The 17,624-nt window shown below is 45.6% G+C and overlaps 1 protein-coding gene across 2 annotated transcripts in view; it reads right to left on the reverse strand.

Annotated features, from left to right (window-relative positions):
- LOC134352093 (putative protein MSS51 homolog, mitochondrial) overlaps positions 1-14,459 on the reverse strand; it is an 88,724-nt gene extending 74,265 nt beyond the window's left edge. The window contains exon 1 of one of the 2 annotated variants that reach the window (XM_063059270.1): positions 14,420-14,459. In XM_063059270.1, coding sequence (XP_062915340.1) covers positions 14,420-14,439 — 20 coding nt within the window. In that variant the 5' untranslated portion in view covers positions 14,440-14,459. Of the gene's footprint in view, positions 1-13,164; positions 13,233-14,419 lie in introns of those variants that run through there. The other variant, XM_063059271.1, reaches the window with a different exon arrangement.
- Positions 14,460-17,624: the final 3,165 nt, after the last annotated feature.

Genomic DNA, 17,624 nt, shown 5'->3' on the forward strand with positions numbered 1-17,624 from the left:
CACAAAGCAAGAAACTCGAATAATCCAATTAAAAATAGACCAAAAGCCACTGCACAGAGAAAGAGGGAGACAAAAGTCACATCGTGCAAACAATAGAAGCCAGCCAACAGCATCCTGAACCAGACTGAGTCCCAGACCCACTCCTGGAACAGCCAGAGTAGGCCCAAGCCAAGCCTCGGTCCCCAGTTTTTACATCAGCAGGGCAGGAACGCAGAACAGCCGGCTCAGTTCACAGCCTCGGCACCGCAGAGAAAAGGATGAACATTTGCAGGAGAGTGAGCAAGCCAAGTTAAGATATTAACTGCTAAAGATACTTCTCCAGAGCAACTTATCTGGATTAAATCTTGATAGAGGTGCATAAGACAATAAGGGGCATAGATAAGAGTTCTGGGAAAGGTCCCCCTACAGTGCAGTTGGGTAGAGAGTTCCAAGACTTAGTTCATCAATATATTGGTGTTGGTTTAATATTGCCATGTGTACCAAGATACAGTGAAGAGCTTGTCTTGCAACTATTCATACAGAACAAATTATTACACAGTGCATTGAGATAGTACAAGGTAAAACAATAACAGAATGCAGAATAAAGTGTAACAGTTACAGAGAAAGTGCAGTGCAGGTGAACAATAAAGTGCAATATCATAACAATGATAACTAAAGTCCATCTTATCAATTTAAGAGGTCTGGTCAAGAGTCTGATAACAGTGGGATAGAAGCTGTCCTTGAGTCTGGTAGTATGTGCTTTCAGGTACCTTAGACTCTCAGACTCAGAATCAAGCTTATTATCACTGGCATATGTCGTGACCTTTGTTGTTTTGCAGCAGCAGTACAATGCAATAGATAAAGTACACTATACATTTCAATAAGAAATGCAGTAGATCCCAGTCAATTGGGACACATCGGGACCAGTACATTTTGGCCCAGTTAAGCAGCTGCCCCACGTAGCTGAAGTTTCATGGAAATAGTTAAAAAGCTATCTAAAAAAACAAACCACCATTTAACTGAGTAACAAATTATGTGTTTAGATGAAATACAGAACAAATTAGAACATCACCAATGCTACTACAGTACTATAAAACTGTGTTTTAGTTCTTAATAGTTATCGATGGAGCAATTCATCCAGTGTACAGTGCCGTGTTCTTTTGATTGACTGTAAATGAACAAAATCTGCACAGACACCTAGTGCAGATAACGGACTGCCTTCATGCAATGCTTTTGATGACTGCACCCTCCAAATCTTTATTCTCATTGTATCATTCAAGATGATTGTTGATATCTTCAAATTCTTCGTAGTTCCCACTTGTTGAAGTAGTGACATAATTTCGTTTTCACTCCCAGCCATTTCTGCCATCTCCAAGCTTGAATGCTTGAAACCACAGTGAGCAAAACTATTCTGAATTGTCTTACTGTTTATTTCTCACCAACTATCAGCGACAAAAATCGTTGCTTTTTGAACATAAGCACATGCAACTGATGGTGTTTAAAAACTGGCCGCTCTTAGTACGTTGTAGTGTCTAACAGCCACATTATACATGCGACTGATGCTAGTTAGAAACTGTTTGGCAATAGTCTCCTGTCCCAAAGTGTCCCAAATAAAGGAAGGGAATCCTGGCAATTTTCTCGATTAGTTTTTGTCCTTTAAGACTTGTCCCAGATAAACACCTGCCCTGGTTAACCAAAGACCCAATTAACCAGAATCCACTGCATATATAAAAATAATTCAATACGTAGTGGAAAAAAGAGCAAAAGGAGTGAGGTAGTTCATTGTCCGTTTAGAAATCTGATGGTGTGGGGAAGATTTTGTTCCTAAATTGTTCAGTGTGTGTCCTCGGGCTCCTGTACCTCCTCTCTGATGGTAGTAATCAGAGGGCATGCCCTCGATGGTGAGGGTCCACAATGACAAATGCCACTTTTTTTGAGGTATCACCTTTTGAAGATGTCTTTGATGGTGGGGAGACCATTGAAGGCTGCCATGATAGAGCTGGCTGAGTTTACAATGCTCTGCAGCTTTTGCCAATCCTGTGTGGTGGCTCCTCCATACCTGACGGAGATGCGGCCAGTCAGAATGCTCTCCATGGTACATCTGTAGAAATTTGCGAGAGTCTTTGGTGACATACCAAATCTCCTCACACCAAAACTCACAGACATCAGGCCTCCAATCTCCAGTCCCTGGCCCAGACTCACAGACAACCTTCAGGCCTCTGTGATGAGCTCTGGATGACCAATAAAAGTTCTGGGTTGAGACAGTCACCAATTGTTGCACAACATTCAACCACATCTAACAACCAAAGGATGGTCATTGAGGAAGCAGCTGCGACGGCAGGAGCTAGGAGATACCTTGAGTAATTCCTGCAGTGATCTTGGAGTGGAGACAATTGATTTCTGACAACCAGAACTGTCATCTTTGGACGGCCTTCTTCCATGCTGTGAGGGACATGAGCACAATGATTTCTCAGCACCTTCTGCTCACAGGGCAGGTCGCTTCATTATGAGCATGGACGATGCACTCACTGCATCACAACTCCCACCTGCTCTGACACCTCAATAGTCCTTATAAAGGAGAAGTCTTCTCTGCAAGCCCACATTATTACTTTACTTTATTGTTACCAAACAATTGATACTAGAGCGTACAATCATCACAGTGATATTTGATTCTGCGCTTTGCGCTCCCTGGAGTACAAATCAATAGTAAAAATCATAAAAATTTAAATTATAAATCATAAATAGAAAATAGAAAAGGGAAAGTAAGGTAGTGCAGAAAAAAAACAAGAGGCAGGTCTGGATATTTAGAGGGTACGGCCCAGATCCGGGTCATAAGATCATTATTACCCAGAATTAGACCATTTAGCCCATCGATTCTGCTCCGCCATTTCATCCCGGCTGATCCAATTTTCCTCTCAGCCCCAATCTCCTGCCTTTTCCTCGTATCCCTTCATGCCCTGACCAATCAAGATTCTATCAACCTCTGCCTTAAATATACATAAAGACTTGGCCTCCACAGCTGCCTGTGGCAAAGAATTCCAAAGATTCACCACTCTCCGGTAAAAGAAATTCCTCCTCGTCTCCATTCTAAAAGGACGCCCCTCTATTCTAAGGCTGTGTCCTCTGGTGTTAACTCTCCCACCACAGGAAACATCTTCTCCACATCCACTCTATTAAAGCCTTTCACCATTCAATAGGTTTCAATGAGGTCACCCCTCATTATTCCAAATTCTAGTGAATACAGGCCCAGAGCCATCAAAAGCTCTTCATATGTCAAGCTATTCAATCCTGGAATAATTTCTGTGAACCTCCTTTGAACCCTCTCCAGTTTCAGAATGTCCTTTCTAAGATAAGGGGTACACAACTGCTCACAATACTCCAAGGGAGGCCTCAGCAGTGCTGTGCTTTATGAAGTCTCAATGTTACATCAAAGTCGACCACATAGCTGGAGTTCTGAGCGAATTACACATAGAACTGAATGGGATGCTATCACAAAACATTGACTTAATAGGGTCTACCAATACTGTAAAAAGGGCAGCTGCACAAACAGAGACCACCCCACTCAGTAGGCTTTGTCTCTCTTTAATGGAAGAGTTGTCAATCCTGCACAGTGAGCGCTTGGAAACCATGGACTAGAGTTTCTCACACCATCAAGGACATCTTCAGAAGACAGTGCCTCAAAAAGGCAGCATCCATCGTCAAGGACCCTCACAATTTGAGATGTGCCCTCTTCTCATTGCTACCATCAGCGAAGGGATACAGCAGTCTGAAGACCCACACTCAACATCAACGTTTTACAAACAGATTCTTCCCCTGCATCATCAGATGATCAGATTTCTGAATGATTCTTGAACGAATGAACACTACCTCAACAAGAATAATAAGACTGTTATTGTATATTATGGTAATTTTTAGGAGGGATGATGGTGCCTAACGGTGATTCCTTTGCTTGCATCTTTGGAAACAAGCTCTATTTTTACCTTTAGTATCTTTATTTTTCCCTTTCAGCGTTCTTCTGAAGGCCCTGACCTGGAGTTACACGTAGGCTTCAGTTCTTTGCAGGAATGGGACCCGTTTTTGGAGTTCCACAACTGGCCATTATTTGACATGCCAAGGGTTTGGCCTGACAGTCTCGATCATGTTTGGAAACCTAAGATCTCGGGGCTCTGGAGACGGGCGGATTGAGGGTTGCTGTCACGGCAGGAGACTCGAATGTCGTCAGGAAGGCCGGGAAATCTTTCACTGTGGGCCCGAAGACCCGAGGTCTTTGCGATCTTCGGACACAGAGCTCAAAAAAAGCGATGAAACAGACTTTTAACATCGCAAAGCAGCAGGTTGTTGTTATGTCTCCTGCTCGCTGTGAAAACGGGGGAAGCCTCCCTCTCCCTTGACAGGGAGAGAACCTTTGGTGTGTCAAAGGTCAGATGAAATGCGAAGTCTTTGGGGTAACTTTGGTCTGTGTCTTTGCTATTACTTAGCACACGCTGGGGCTCGGTGATGGTACCGATACATGCTTTTTTTGCTGGTGGGGGGAGGGGGTTTTGTTGCTCACTGCCGCTTACATGCGGGAGGGGGGTACTGGGGGGGGACTTTGGGGTTCTCACGTTTAACTGTCGTTCATTCTTTGGGGCACTTCTCTGTTTTCGTGAATGTTTGCGAAGAAAAAGCATTTCAGGATGTATATTGTATACATTTCTCTGACATTAAATTTGACCTTTGAACCTTGTACTCCTGCCACGAAACATCAAATTTCATGTCATACGTCTGTGAGAGTAGGTTTCTGACCTTCACCCTCTTGGGCCTTCCTGATGAACTGATTGATATGCCTCATCCTAGGGCCACCAACGCTCCAGTTTTTTTAAAAAGAAAGGATAATGATTTGCTTTATTTATCACACGTACATCAAAACGTACAGTGAAATTTGTCGTTTGCGTCAAATCAAACCAGTGAGGATTGTGCGGGGCAGCCCGTAAGTGTCACCACACTTCCAGCACCAGCATAGCGTGCCCACAACTTACTAACCCTAACTACGCACCTTTGGAATGTGGGAGGAAACCAGAGCTCCCGGAGGAAATGCATGTGTTCAGGGGAATGTACAAATTCCCCACCGACAGTGGCGGGATTTGAACCAGACTGGTGATTGCTACAAAGCAATGTGCTAACCACTACAATACCACGCTGCCCCAAACACTACATTTCCATCGGCAGTAGGCAATGTTTGGCTCAAGAGAATATCATCTGGAAAAATGGAGTAAGAGCCTCTTGTCCCTAGTCAGGAAGCTGAAAAACAACAGGCTCCCTTTAGCAAGTAATTTCAAGATTCAAGTATGTTTGTCATCAAAGAATGTATGAATTATACAACCTTGAGATTTGCTTGCTCACAGGTAGCCACAAAATCAGAAACCCGAAAGAACTCAATTAAAGAAAAATAAATCAAAATTAAACATAAAAGACCAACACGTGATGCACAAGAGAAAAGGAAAAAAATACAAAACATGCGAACAACAGCATTCCAAACCAAAATTGAGTCCTCCGATCCGAACACTGAAGTAGCCCAGGGCGGGCCCAAAGCCTCACTTCTCAGTTCATCATATTAGCAGGCATGAAGCGCAGCATCCTCAGCGCCATGGAGAGAGGCGTAACCATCGCGGAGAACAAGCGAAATCGGCTCTCGCCTCGAATCCCAAACACCCTGTCTTTTCAGACTATCTGCGCCAGCGTTTCAATTGACTCATTTCAAATTTGAATTCGTTACCCGGTCCCTCTTTAACAGAGATGGAAATGGCGTGCTTACCTTGTCATGTCCACCCGGCACTTCATCTTTTGTGTTACCATTGCCCACAACCAGCCGGAGAGATCATGCCATACGTAGGTACAATGAGGTAATAAAGAAGAAAGCAAAGTGCAGGATAGAGTGTTGCAGCTGCAGAGGAAGTACAGTGCAGGTTGATGAAGTTCAACACCAGTGATGAAGTAGATTGGGAGATCAGGGATGAAGAGTTTGTCTTTTAGTGTATGAGCTATCTATACAAGAGACTGATGACAGTGGGATAAAAGATGTCCTTGGGGTCTGGTAGCACATGCAAAACATGAAAATCAACAAATGGTGCTGTAATAATGACCACACCAGCCATTTATTATTGGTGTGGATTAAATATTGGTCACAGAGGACAGTTCCTCTATGTTCTCAAGGACATTCACCTCAAAATATATTTATTCCATCTGAAAGGACAGACGGTATGACATTTCATCCAAAAGTTAATGGAATGCCACCTCCTAGCTCAGGAATGGGAGTTCAGCCAGACCTGTGAATTGGGGACAAGAGGAGAGCAGCCTGTGGAGCTCACATCAGTGGTTCTTAACATATCCATCCGGACCTGGTCTCACCTTAAACACCAGAGGTTCTGCTTTTGCTGTAAGGACCTGAGCAATACACATAGAATGCTGGAGGAACTCAGTAGGTCAGGCAGCATCTGTGGAAAGGAATAAAGAGTTGACGCTTTGGGCCGGGACCCTTTTTCAGGTTCGTGAAAAGAAGGGAGAGGAAGGCAGAATAAAAAGGTGAAGGGAGGAGAAGAAGTAAAGGTAGAAAAGGTGTCCCTCTTTCCCCTTCTCCCATGGTCCACTATGAGGTTCCTTCTTCTCCATTTCTTTATCTCTTCCACCTATCCCCTCCCAGCTTCTCACTTCATCCCCCTTCCTTCACCTGGCCTCACCTGTCAACTTCATGCTTGTACTCCTTCCACCTTTTTATTCTTGCTTCTTCTTCCTTCCTTTCACGATTGCGATGAGGGGTCTCGGTCCAAACTGTCGACTGTTTATTCCTTTCCATAAATGCTGCCTGACTACAAAATGACCACAACCTTGTTGCAGTTTGGAGGCTTGCGTACCTCAATAACTCCAAGAGCCATTTTGGCTGGAGTCAGGACTTCGTGCTTTGGTTCTTGGTGGGGTCACCCATGCCAAACAGGTCAAAGGGTGGAGGCCAGATTTAGAGCGGTCCACTGGTCCACCAGCTTTGGGGGTTTCAGATCAGGGCTAACAGCCCTGACTGGTCAAACAAAATTGCCATGGAAACAGCAATGAAGGCAAAAGGGTCGACTGTACTTTTTTCCACAGATGCTGCCTAGCCTGCTGAGTTCCTGCAGCATTTTTTGTGCGTGTTGCATGAAGATTCCCTCTACATCTTCCCTCTACAAGGCCTTGGTGAGACCACACCAGGAGTATTGTGTGCAGTTTTGGTCCCCTAATCTGAGGGAAGACATTCTTGCCATAGAGGGAGTACAAAGAAGGTTCACCAGATTGATTCCTGGGATGGCAGGACTTTCATATGATGAAAGACTGTATCGACTAGGCTTATACTCTCTAGAATTTAGAAGATTGAGGGGGGATCTGACTGAAACATATAAAATTCTAAAGGGATTGGACAGGCTAGATGCAGGAAGATTGTTCCCGATGTTGGGGAAGTCCAAAACGAGGGGTCACAGTCTGAGGATAAAGGGGAAGCCTTTTAGGACCGAGGTGAGGAAAAACTTCTTCACACAGAGAGTGGTGAATCTGTGGAATTCTCTGCCACAGGAAACAGTTGAGGCCAGTTCATTGGCTATATTTAAGAGGGAGTTAGATATGGCCCTTGTGGCTAAAGGGATCGGGGGGTATGGAGGGAAGGCAGGTACAGGTTTCTGAGTTGCATGATCAGCCATGATCACACTGAATGGCGGTGCAGGCTCGAAGGGCCGAATGGCCTACTCCTGCACCTATTTTCTATGTTTTTATCCGAGTGTGACGGTATTCCTGAGTCTCCATCCGGGACATGCATGACTGACAGTAGTGAAAACTGAGAGGAAGCTACTGACATGATGAAGGAAGCCCTGAACACCACCAGAGATGGAGGACCTTCACTGCTGCCCTAAATGCCAGCGGCGTAACGGGCAGTAAGTATGTAATAGATGGTGCCTGACCTGCCGACTTCCTCCAGCATCTTGTGTCAGTTACTCATGGAAAAACTTGCTTGTCAGTTTGATAAAAATCCATTGTCGCCACATTTCCAGATCATGCTGGCAAATTCTTTCCCAACTCAGTAATACCTGGCACAAGTTCCGTCCATCTGAAAATGTAGCAGGGTTGTTCAGACGCCGAGCCTTGGCAACAGTTGAGGGAGCAGGTGATCACAGTTATCAGACAAGAGCCTATTGCTAACCAGCCACTATCACTGCCCCTTCCCGTCTCTCTAAGTCTTCCCACACTGTGGCTTATGCTGCTTTCTGTATGATATTCATTTCCACAACACTCCTGTTGAGTGGAAGACTTAAGCCATCACCATTTCAAAAGAGAAAGAGATAGAAATTCGAGCACACTGTGCTCTTTTTTTTCTTGGTTGATATCTTAATACCCAACTTTGTGATCTGCGACCTCATGTCTAATCTTCGCCAGAAACACACCAGCCACAACAGGCAGGGCATTTTAGCACGCGTTGGGCAGGGAACAATGAGAAAGTGAGACAGAGATACACAGCTGAGTGGCGGGCTGAGCCGGTGAGAGTCACTGGGTGGGTGGGGGGAGACCCAGTTGTGGGCAGGGAAGCCTCACTCAGAGGAAAGGAGAGACTCATTCAGGAGGTGGGGATGACTTACCCAGGTTTGGAAGTGTGTCTCACTCAAGAGCACTCAGGGGGAGCTGGGGGTGGTGGGGAAACACACTCAGAGGGGAAAGCATGCAGAAATAGTGCTGAGACTTGCTCAGAATAACAGGATAACAGTGAGGACCAAGTCATCAGACCAACTCCTGGCCCTGAGATCTTGTGGAACTGTGCAGGTGGTTGACTTGTGCTTCTGGGCTGGAGCCATGGAGTTACTGGACATAGAAACACATCTTTCAGGCCCCAGTCTCTATGCCAACCATCAGAAGATCGTCCATATTAACCTCATTCCCGATCACTTGGTCAATTCCCTTCCACACTGGAAGAGCCACACCACCAGGTTCAAGAACAGCTACTTTCCTACAACTATCAGGTACCACGTGACCCTAATCGCACCTCAGCAATGGAAGATAATGGGCTACCTCTTGCACTACTGTGGACTAGTTTCTGTGCCCTTTTTGCACTAATATCGTATTGCACAGTTATCTTTGAGAAGTAACGAGAAGAGGCATATACTGGATGGTGCGGGTCCTTCCAGATGGATAAGGAGCCACCTTTTGAAGATGATCTTGATGGTGGAGAGGGCTGGCTGAGCAACACAGTACAACCCTCTGCAGCTTTTTCCAATCCTGTGCATTTGTGTCTCCATACCAGATAGTGATGCAACCAGTCAGAATGCTCACCACAGTGCATCTGTAGAAATTCACTAGAGTCTTTGTGACGTACCAAATCTAGTCAAACTCCTGATGAAGTGTAGTCTCTGGCGTGGCATCATGATTGCATCAGTATGTTGGGCCCGGGATCGGTCTTCTGAGATGTCGACAACCAGGAACTTAAAGCCGCTCTCCCTTTCCACTGCTGACCACCTCAATGAAGACTCCTGTGTGTTCTCCCAATCTCCCTATCAAGCACCTGTGATACAGCTACAGGCAAGGTTTTCACCGTACTATGACAATATACTTGATTTGACCTATTAAGAATTCGAATGCTTGGTATCAGCACCACTACCAATGTTTATGTTACCTGCATCTTACCAACCATGCCTCCTACCTCCATAACAAGTTTGTTAAATGTGTAGAACTAACAGTAAGGATCCCAGCACGAATCCCAGCGGCACACGGCTAGTAAACAGCTTTTCGAATATAAAAGTAACCTTTCCCTATCCTGTAGTAGGCACCTGACAAGCAAAATTCGAAATAAAAAGTATACAGAAAAATAAGCTGTACAAAGGCTTTCATTTGTAGGCAATATATTAAGCAGTGTTGTCAGTCAGTCAGTCAGTGGGTGCCGTCTCGAATCCAGGGTTGGTGGCTATGTACCTCCATCTTCTTCGATCTTGCGACAGCACCGAGTACAGCCTCTCCTCCAGTTTGTTCTCGGTGGCCGCCTTGGCACTGCCCGCCGCCGCCCCCACCGAACTCGAGCCCGAGCCCATGTCGGCCTCCAGCCGCGGCCGCTTCTTCGAGCTCGGCCCTTCCTTAGGCGGAGGCCTTGGGCAGGTCCAGGCACACGGTGCAGCGTCCAAGTTCATCATTAGATTATGAGGACACGCAGTCCTCTTTTATTGTCATTTAGTAATGCATGCATTAAGAAATGATACAATATTCCTCCGGTGTGATATCACAGAAACACAGGACAGACCAAGACTGAAAAACTGACAAAAACCGCATAATTCTAACTTATGGTTACAACAGTGCAAGCAATACCATAACTTGATGAAGAACAGGCCATTTAGCACGGTAAAAAGTTCAAAGTCTCTTGAAAGTCCCACATCTCACGCAGACGGGAGAAGGAAGAAAACTCTCCCTGCCATACCCGACCACAGTCCGACTCTGAGTCGTCCGAAAACTTCGAGCTCCGCCCAGCCCTCCGACACCGAGCACTGAGCACCATCTCTGTTGAGTGCTTCGACCCCAGCCCCAGCTGCCAGCAGCAGGCAAAGCCGAGGATTTTGGGGCCTCCCCTCCGGATATTCTCAATCGCACAGTAGCAGCGGCAGCGAACGGGGCATTTCAGAAGTTACTCCAGATGTTCCTTCGTGCTCTCACGGCTGTCTCCATCAAATCAGAATTGTGCACGGTACCCTATTTAACTAATACGATATCATTTCACCAGAGAGCTGCGCACGCTGCGTCACGCCACCATCTTCTCCTCCCGCCTGTCTTCTCCGGTCTCTTCTAACTAAGTGCATAGCATACGATTCGCAGATACGTGGTGAGGCTTTAATCTCTTCCACGGAAGATGGCCGTTGGCTCACAAGGAGCTCATCCACCCTTTGTCAGGTCTTGTTTTTTTTCCAGTCCTGCTGGGTGTCCTCACACCCTCCTCACCAGACTAAGTCCGGTGGGGGAGCCAGCCCAAGTCGCAAACCACCCAACCACAGCCCCCGTGTTGACATACATTTTTAAAACCAATAGTAAGTACTGTGGGGTGATATGCAATGAGTATACTTAGGGGACTTCCCTACCCATCTCAGCCCATCACTATCCAGTGATAGACGAAACTAGACTGTGGTCCTTCCCCAATGAGCCCTTGTGCTGGCTGCATCAAAATTCCAGGTGTCCCTCAAACAGTACCCCTGACGCCTGGTATGTGCCAATTGGCAGCTTTCCTCCGTGAAAGGGGTTGCCAACCTGGTGCCCACTGACCCTTTGGTTAATCATAAGGGTATGTGGCATTAGAAAGGTTGGGAACCCCTGCTCTGCAAGTCCACATGCTAGGAGATCAACAAGCTTCAGGAAGGTGAAGGGGCGTTTTTCATCCAGTTGATGGCCTTCCAGCAGCACCTGATGTCCGTCTGCTGTGAGTCGCTGGGATCAGTCCAGAAATCAGTCCTCTGGATGAACTGTGACTAGGACCCTCTGGCATTTGGCACAGGTCTAGCATGGCCTGATGGAACATTGTTCAACATAATACAGACCCTTTGGTCCATAATGTTCTGCCAACCCTCTAACCCACTCCAAGGTCAACATAAGCTCCCACAGTGCCCTCTATTTTTCTTTGATCCATGCACCTGTCTAAGAATCTCTTCAATGTCCCTAATGTATCTGCCCCCGCCACTAGCCCTGGCAGGGCGTGATGTACGGTGGAAACACGGCTTCCCTGCGAGATGATCACTTCTCATTCAATGGAACGATTTTTGCTCAATTCATCCCATTAGAGTTTTGATGCTTTTCATTAAAGACTGTCAACACAATCTCTTAAAATGGTTCAGCACTCCCGCAGTGTTCAGTCAGTGAGGGAGCTTCACCTTGGAATCGCTGCCCTTACCATTAGCTTTCCTCCTGTGAACTCTCTCAGAATCACTCAACTATTACAGCATGGAGGAGGCTATATTAGCTCTACGAGGGAGTATCCAGCACCTCCCACTCTTCCTATACCCCTGCAAATTCTTTCCTGTCCCATACTTACCCAGCCTTCTTCTAAATGCTTCTAAATGGCAATACATTCCAGGGTCTGACCCATTCACTGTGAGAAAACATTTTCTTCCCTCAGGTCAGTCTGATTCCTCTTACTCCCATCCTGCACCCTTGGATTTGTGACCCTTCTGACAATTAGTCACATTTTTGTTTTAAAAATAAAACTTTATTTACTGCGAGGTTACTCAGTTGCTCTCCCTCAATTGCAATCACACACACACAGTGGCCACAAGGCAAATATCTAATCAGCCAATCACGTGGCAGAACTCAATGCATAAAAGCATGCAGACATGGTCAAGAGGTTCAGCTGCTGTTCAGGCCAAACATCAGAATGGGGAAGAAATGTAATCTAAGGGACTATGACCATGAAATGATTGTTGGTGCCAGATGGGGTGGTTTGAGTATCTCAGAAACGGCTGATCTCCTAGGATTTTCACACACAACAGTCTCTAGAGTTTATGGAGAATGGTGCAGAAAAAAACAAAAAGCATCCATTGAGCAGCAGTTCTGTGGGAGAAAATACCTTGTTTAATGAGGGAGGTCAGAGGAGAATGGGCAGACCAGTTCAAGCTGACAGGAAGGCTGAAGTAACTCAAATAACCATGTATAACAACCATGGTGCGTGTAAGAGTATCTCTACGTGCACAAAATGTGGAACCTTTAGGGCAACAGCAGCAGAAGACCATTAACACACACTCAGTGGCCACTTTATTAGATACAGGATGCACCCAATAAACTGAACAATGAGTTTATTCCTGATAAAGGAACATTTTTTTTCCTCTCTGCAAAGACAGTATTTAATTTCAGTTTACTTTGTCTGATCCGGATTGAATACATTTGCTGGATCCAAAAAATGTTGAAAATCTGAAATTATACACTGCAAATGTTGGACATATCTTCTCGCTAAGTCCGTTTATAAATAAAGCTCTTAAGTCATTTGTTTGACCACTTTATTCCCCAATAGTTTGAATAGTGCGAAATAAAGAGAAGCACAACGTATCTGAAACTTAAATGCCGCTTCCAGTATTAAGAGACATTATTTTTAATTACTGAAAGCTCTTTAGTGAGGAAACGTACTGCAAATCGATGATGGATTATCAGTAGAAAACACTAAGTTTTAACACTCACGGTTCGCTCTGCCCACCTCTTCGGCTTCTGCAGGTCCAGCGCTGAATGGCAACTCCAGATGTGGTTCTGGGCGGATTCCGTAAGCACTCACTCCAAAAATACATCGGGGCTCAGCACCGCTTAAGTCTCCCACGTGTGTCAAGGCGGATGGCCATTCGCTCCCCGGCCAGTCTAGCCTTGGTCAAACGAGCCGCAGCGGTTCCTGTCCAGTGCCTACTGAAGATTAAGCTATGCTCTGTATTGACCATGGCCGCGGGACATGTTCCCATGTCCCGTGATAATGACCTCAAAACTTAACTAAAAAACTAAGGGAGGTAGAACATAGGACAGTACGGCACAGAGACACGCCCGTCGGCCCACAATGTTGTACCGGACAAATTAAATTAGTAATCAAATGGCCAACTAAACTAATCCCTTCTTCCTACACAATGCTCATATCCTTCCATTCCCTCACATTCACATGCCTACCTGAACATCTCTTAAAAATCTCCTAATGTTCCTGCCTCTATCACCACCCCAGACAGCGCAATCCAGGCATCCTCCACTCCCCGTGTAAAAAAACTTGCCCGTCACATCTCCTTTGAAATTACCCCCTCTCACCTTAAACGCATGTTCGAGACGGTATGGTGAACGTACATCGATGTTAGTTAACTTACATGCAATGCTTCATGAAGTTATCCGGTGAACGCTCAATTAATTTATGTACAAATGGAATGTGCTGGCTGGTATGGGGGTGTGCGGTGTGGGGCTACTGCACAAGATCGAAGTAATTTGCAGAAACTTGTAAAATTAGTCAGCTCCATCATGGGTACCAGCTTCCTCAGTACAGAAGACACCTTGAAGGCGCGGTGCCTTAGGAAGGCGGCGTCCGTCATTCAGGATCTCCACCACCCAGGACATGTCCTCTGTACACTGTAACCACCGAGCAGGTGGTGGTACAGGAGCCTGAAGGCACATTCTCAGCGATTCAGGAACAGCTTCTTCCCCTCTGCCATCCGATTCCTAAACGGACATCCAACCCATAAACACTACTTCACCACTTTTTCTATTTCTGATTTTCGCACTAATTTTAACTTAACTATTTAGTAGGCATATGTAACTCAGTTTTTTTTCCTCTATATTTATTAATCACCTATTTGATTGTACTGCTGCCATAAAGTTAACAAATTTCACGACATACGCCGGTGATCTTAAACCTGATTCTGATATGAGCCATCGAATTGCACACAAGTTAGTGAAAGTTTCAAGCTCAAACCTGGTCTCAGAACAACTCATGTTTTTTACAGGTGCACCAAACTGTCTTGAACCGTCAGCAGCTTTCGGGATGTTGCAAGGTCGCGTACGGCCAGTTGAAGGGTCAACTTGCAGATGGGGAGTTTATGAGGTACTCCGTCCCTCTCCACAGTTACGTCGGGGCTTCCCATTTATCTTATTATGGTAAACTAGCATTGGTTTATCATTGTCACGTGTACAGTTATATATTAAAAAACTGTGCGCCACCCAGACAGATCATCCCATAGACGCTCTTGCGGAAGAGCCCAGCAGGTCAGGCAGCATCTACAGAAAAGAGTAAGGAGTCCACTTTTCGGATGCTGCCTGGCCTGCTGAGTTCCTCCAGCATTTTGTCTGAATTGCAGCTACAAAGAAAGTGAAGTGCAGGGGGACAAATACAGTGTCTTCGAGAGATCGAGAGTTCACCTTTTAAATTTTAAGAGGTCTTTTCTTCAAGTGTGCGACAACAGCAGGATAGAAGCCGGTTCTGGAGTCCGGTGACTTAAATCTTTTGTATCTTCTGCCTGACGGGAGGGGCTAGAAGAAGGAATGATCAGGGTGGGAGAGGTTCTTGAAGACGTCGACTGCTTTCCCGAGGCCACGGCAAGCGTAGATGGAGTTAGAGGCGGCAAGGTTTTCAAGTGGCTGGACAACCCCTATAACCCGCTCTCTGGTACCATAACAACCACCTTTTGCTCCACGTCAGCAAGGCCATGGAGCTGATCATTGACGTCAGGAGGAGGAAACCGGGCGTCCATGAGCCAGTCCTCACCGGAGGGTCAGAAATGGAGAGAGTTAGCAACTTCAAATTCCTCAGTGTTATTTTTCTGAAGACCTGTCGCAAGTACAATTACGAAGAAAGCACAGCCGCACCTCTACTTCTTCAGGAGTTTGCGGAGATTGGGCATGACATCTAAAACTTCTGACTAACTTCCAGAGATGTGCAGTGGAGAGTATATTGACTGGCTGCATCGCCAACAATACCCTTGAACAGAAAATCCTACAAAAAGTAGTAGGCATGGACCAATCCATCACAGGTATATGGTGGATTCCAGTTAATAGGGACACAGCAGGACCAATATATTTCGGCGCAATTAAGCGGCAGTCCCAATTAGCCGAAGCGTCACGGAAATAGTTAAAATACATAAAACGGACCAACTACTGTTTAACTGGGTAACAAATTTATGTATTTAAATGAAATACAGAACAAATTAGCACACTACCAATACTTTTACAGTACAATAAAACTGTACTAGCTCATAAGTTATTGACCGAGGAATTCCTCTGTTGTGTACTTTTGATTGTGTCAGAATGCCAGACAGCCGATTGCCTAAGCAGCTGCTGTACGGAGAACTGTGTCAGGGCAAGCGCTCAGTCGGGGGGCAGAAGAAACGTTACAAAGACTGCCTCAAAGCGTCCCTCAAGGGCCTGGGTGTCGACATCAACACGTGGGAGACGCTTGCCCTCGACCCTCCAGCTTGGCGCAGCAAGATCACCACAGGAGCCCGGGCAGCTGAAGTCAGGCGCATCATCGAGGCGCAACGAAAGCGTGCTGTGCGCAAGGTCCGAGCAGCATCCACCCACTTGTGTCCCACACGTGGGCGAGCCTCCAGGGCCCGGATTGGCCTCATCGGTCACCTCCGGACCCACAGCCACCAATCTCCCATTTGAAGCCATGGTCATCTTTGACTACGAAGGACGAACAACAACAACAACAACAACTTTTGATTGACTGTAAATGAACAAAATCAGTGTAGACACCTAGTGCGGATAGTGGACTGACTTCAGACAATGCTTTCAATGATTGCATCCTCCAAATCTTCATTTTCAGTGTAACATTCAAGATAAATGACGATACCTACATAGTTCCTAACTTGTTGAATTAGTGAACCCGGTTCATTTTCACCCCCGGCCGTTTCTGGCATCTCCAAGCCCGAATGCTTGAAGCTACGTTCAGCAAATCGGTACCGAATTGTCGTACTACCAACTACCAGTGACAAAAATCACTGCTTTTTTAACACAAATTCATGGAACTGCCGCTGTTTAGAAAATGATCGCTCTAAGTACGGTGTAGTCATTAACGGCCACGCAAGTGTACGCGATTGATGCTAGTTATAACCTGTTCGGAAACAGTATCTTGTCCCAATTAAGCGGCATAGAGCCCCAAATAAACGAAAGGAATGCAGGTGAACGCAGCAGGCCAGGCAGCATCTATAGGAAGAATTACAGTCGACGTTTCGGGCCAAGACCCTTCGTCAGGACTAAGTGAAAGAACTGAAAATGCGTTCACCAGCATTTTTGTGAGTTGCTTGAATTTCCAGCATCTGCAGATTTCCTCGTGTTTGCGAAAGGAATCCAAGCTTTTTTCTTCGATTTAGTTTTTGTTACTTGAGAGTTAAACAGCTGCTCCAATTAAACGGAATTCCCTGTATTTTCTTTAGACGCGGTAACACAGATTGAATATTCCGCGGTGATCAGAAGCTGTGCAGATCTTTCAACGGGTTTTTATTCCTCCAGTTCATCACGGTCGCAATCCAAAGTGAGATTAGGAATTTGCGGGATAAAAACAGAAGATTTGTAGATCAGATCGGTGTAGGAGCTGGTCATTCTGCCAGTTCTCTCCGAAGGAGTCAGTGCACGGCAATCATTGTTTCTACTCCATTTCCTTGTGATCTTTCCTTTGAGGACAGATTCACCTTTCAGGGGATCTTCAAAAAGGTGCTGCCTCAAGAAGGCACCCTTACCGTCAAGGACAAATCCTCCTCTCATGACTTATCACCAAAGAGGCACAGGAGCCCGAAGTTGCACACAAAATGTTTTAGAAACAGCTTTCCTCCTCGGCTGTCAGATTACCCAATGGTCCATGACACCACCTCACTATTTTGCCCTTTGTTGAACCACTTATTTACATTTTTAGATATTTTGATTACAATTTATAGTATTTTTAGGTATTGCACGGTATGGCAGATGATGACAGGAGATTTGTGCAGGAGAGTATTTAAAAGTGGAAAAGCTGTTGCACTGGGGTGATTCCACTTTGGACCTCAGAAGTCCAGGTCCAGTGGTATTTTTTTTACCGTGCCCATGGTTTGTTCTTCAACAAATTATGGTATTGCTATGCACTGCTGTAATAATATATTATAATTATGTGGTTCTGTCAGTGTCAGTCTTTGGTTTGTCCTGTTCTC

This window comes from Mobula hypostoma, chromosome 9 (assembly GCF_963921235.1).
Source record: "Mobula hypostoma chromosome 9, sMobHyp1.1, whole genome shotgun sequence".
Classification (NCBI taxonomy): domain Eukaryota; kingdom Metazoa; phylum Chordata; class Chondrichthyes; order Myliobatiformes; family Myliobatidae; genus Mobula; species Mobula hypostoma.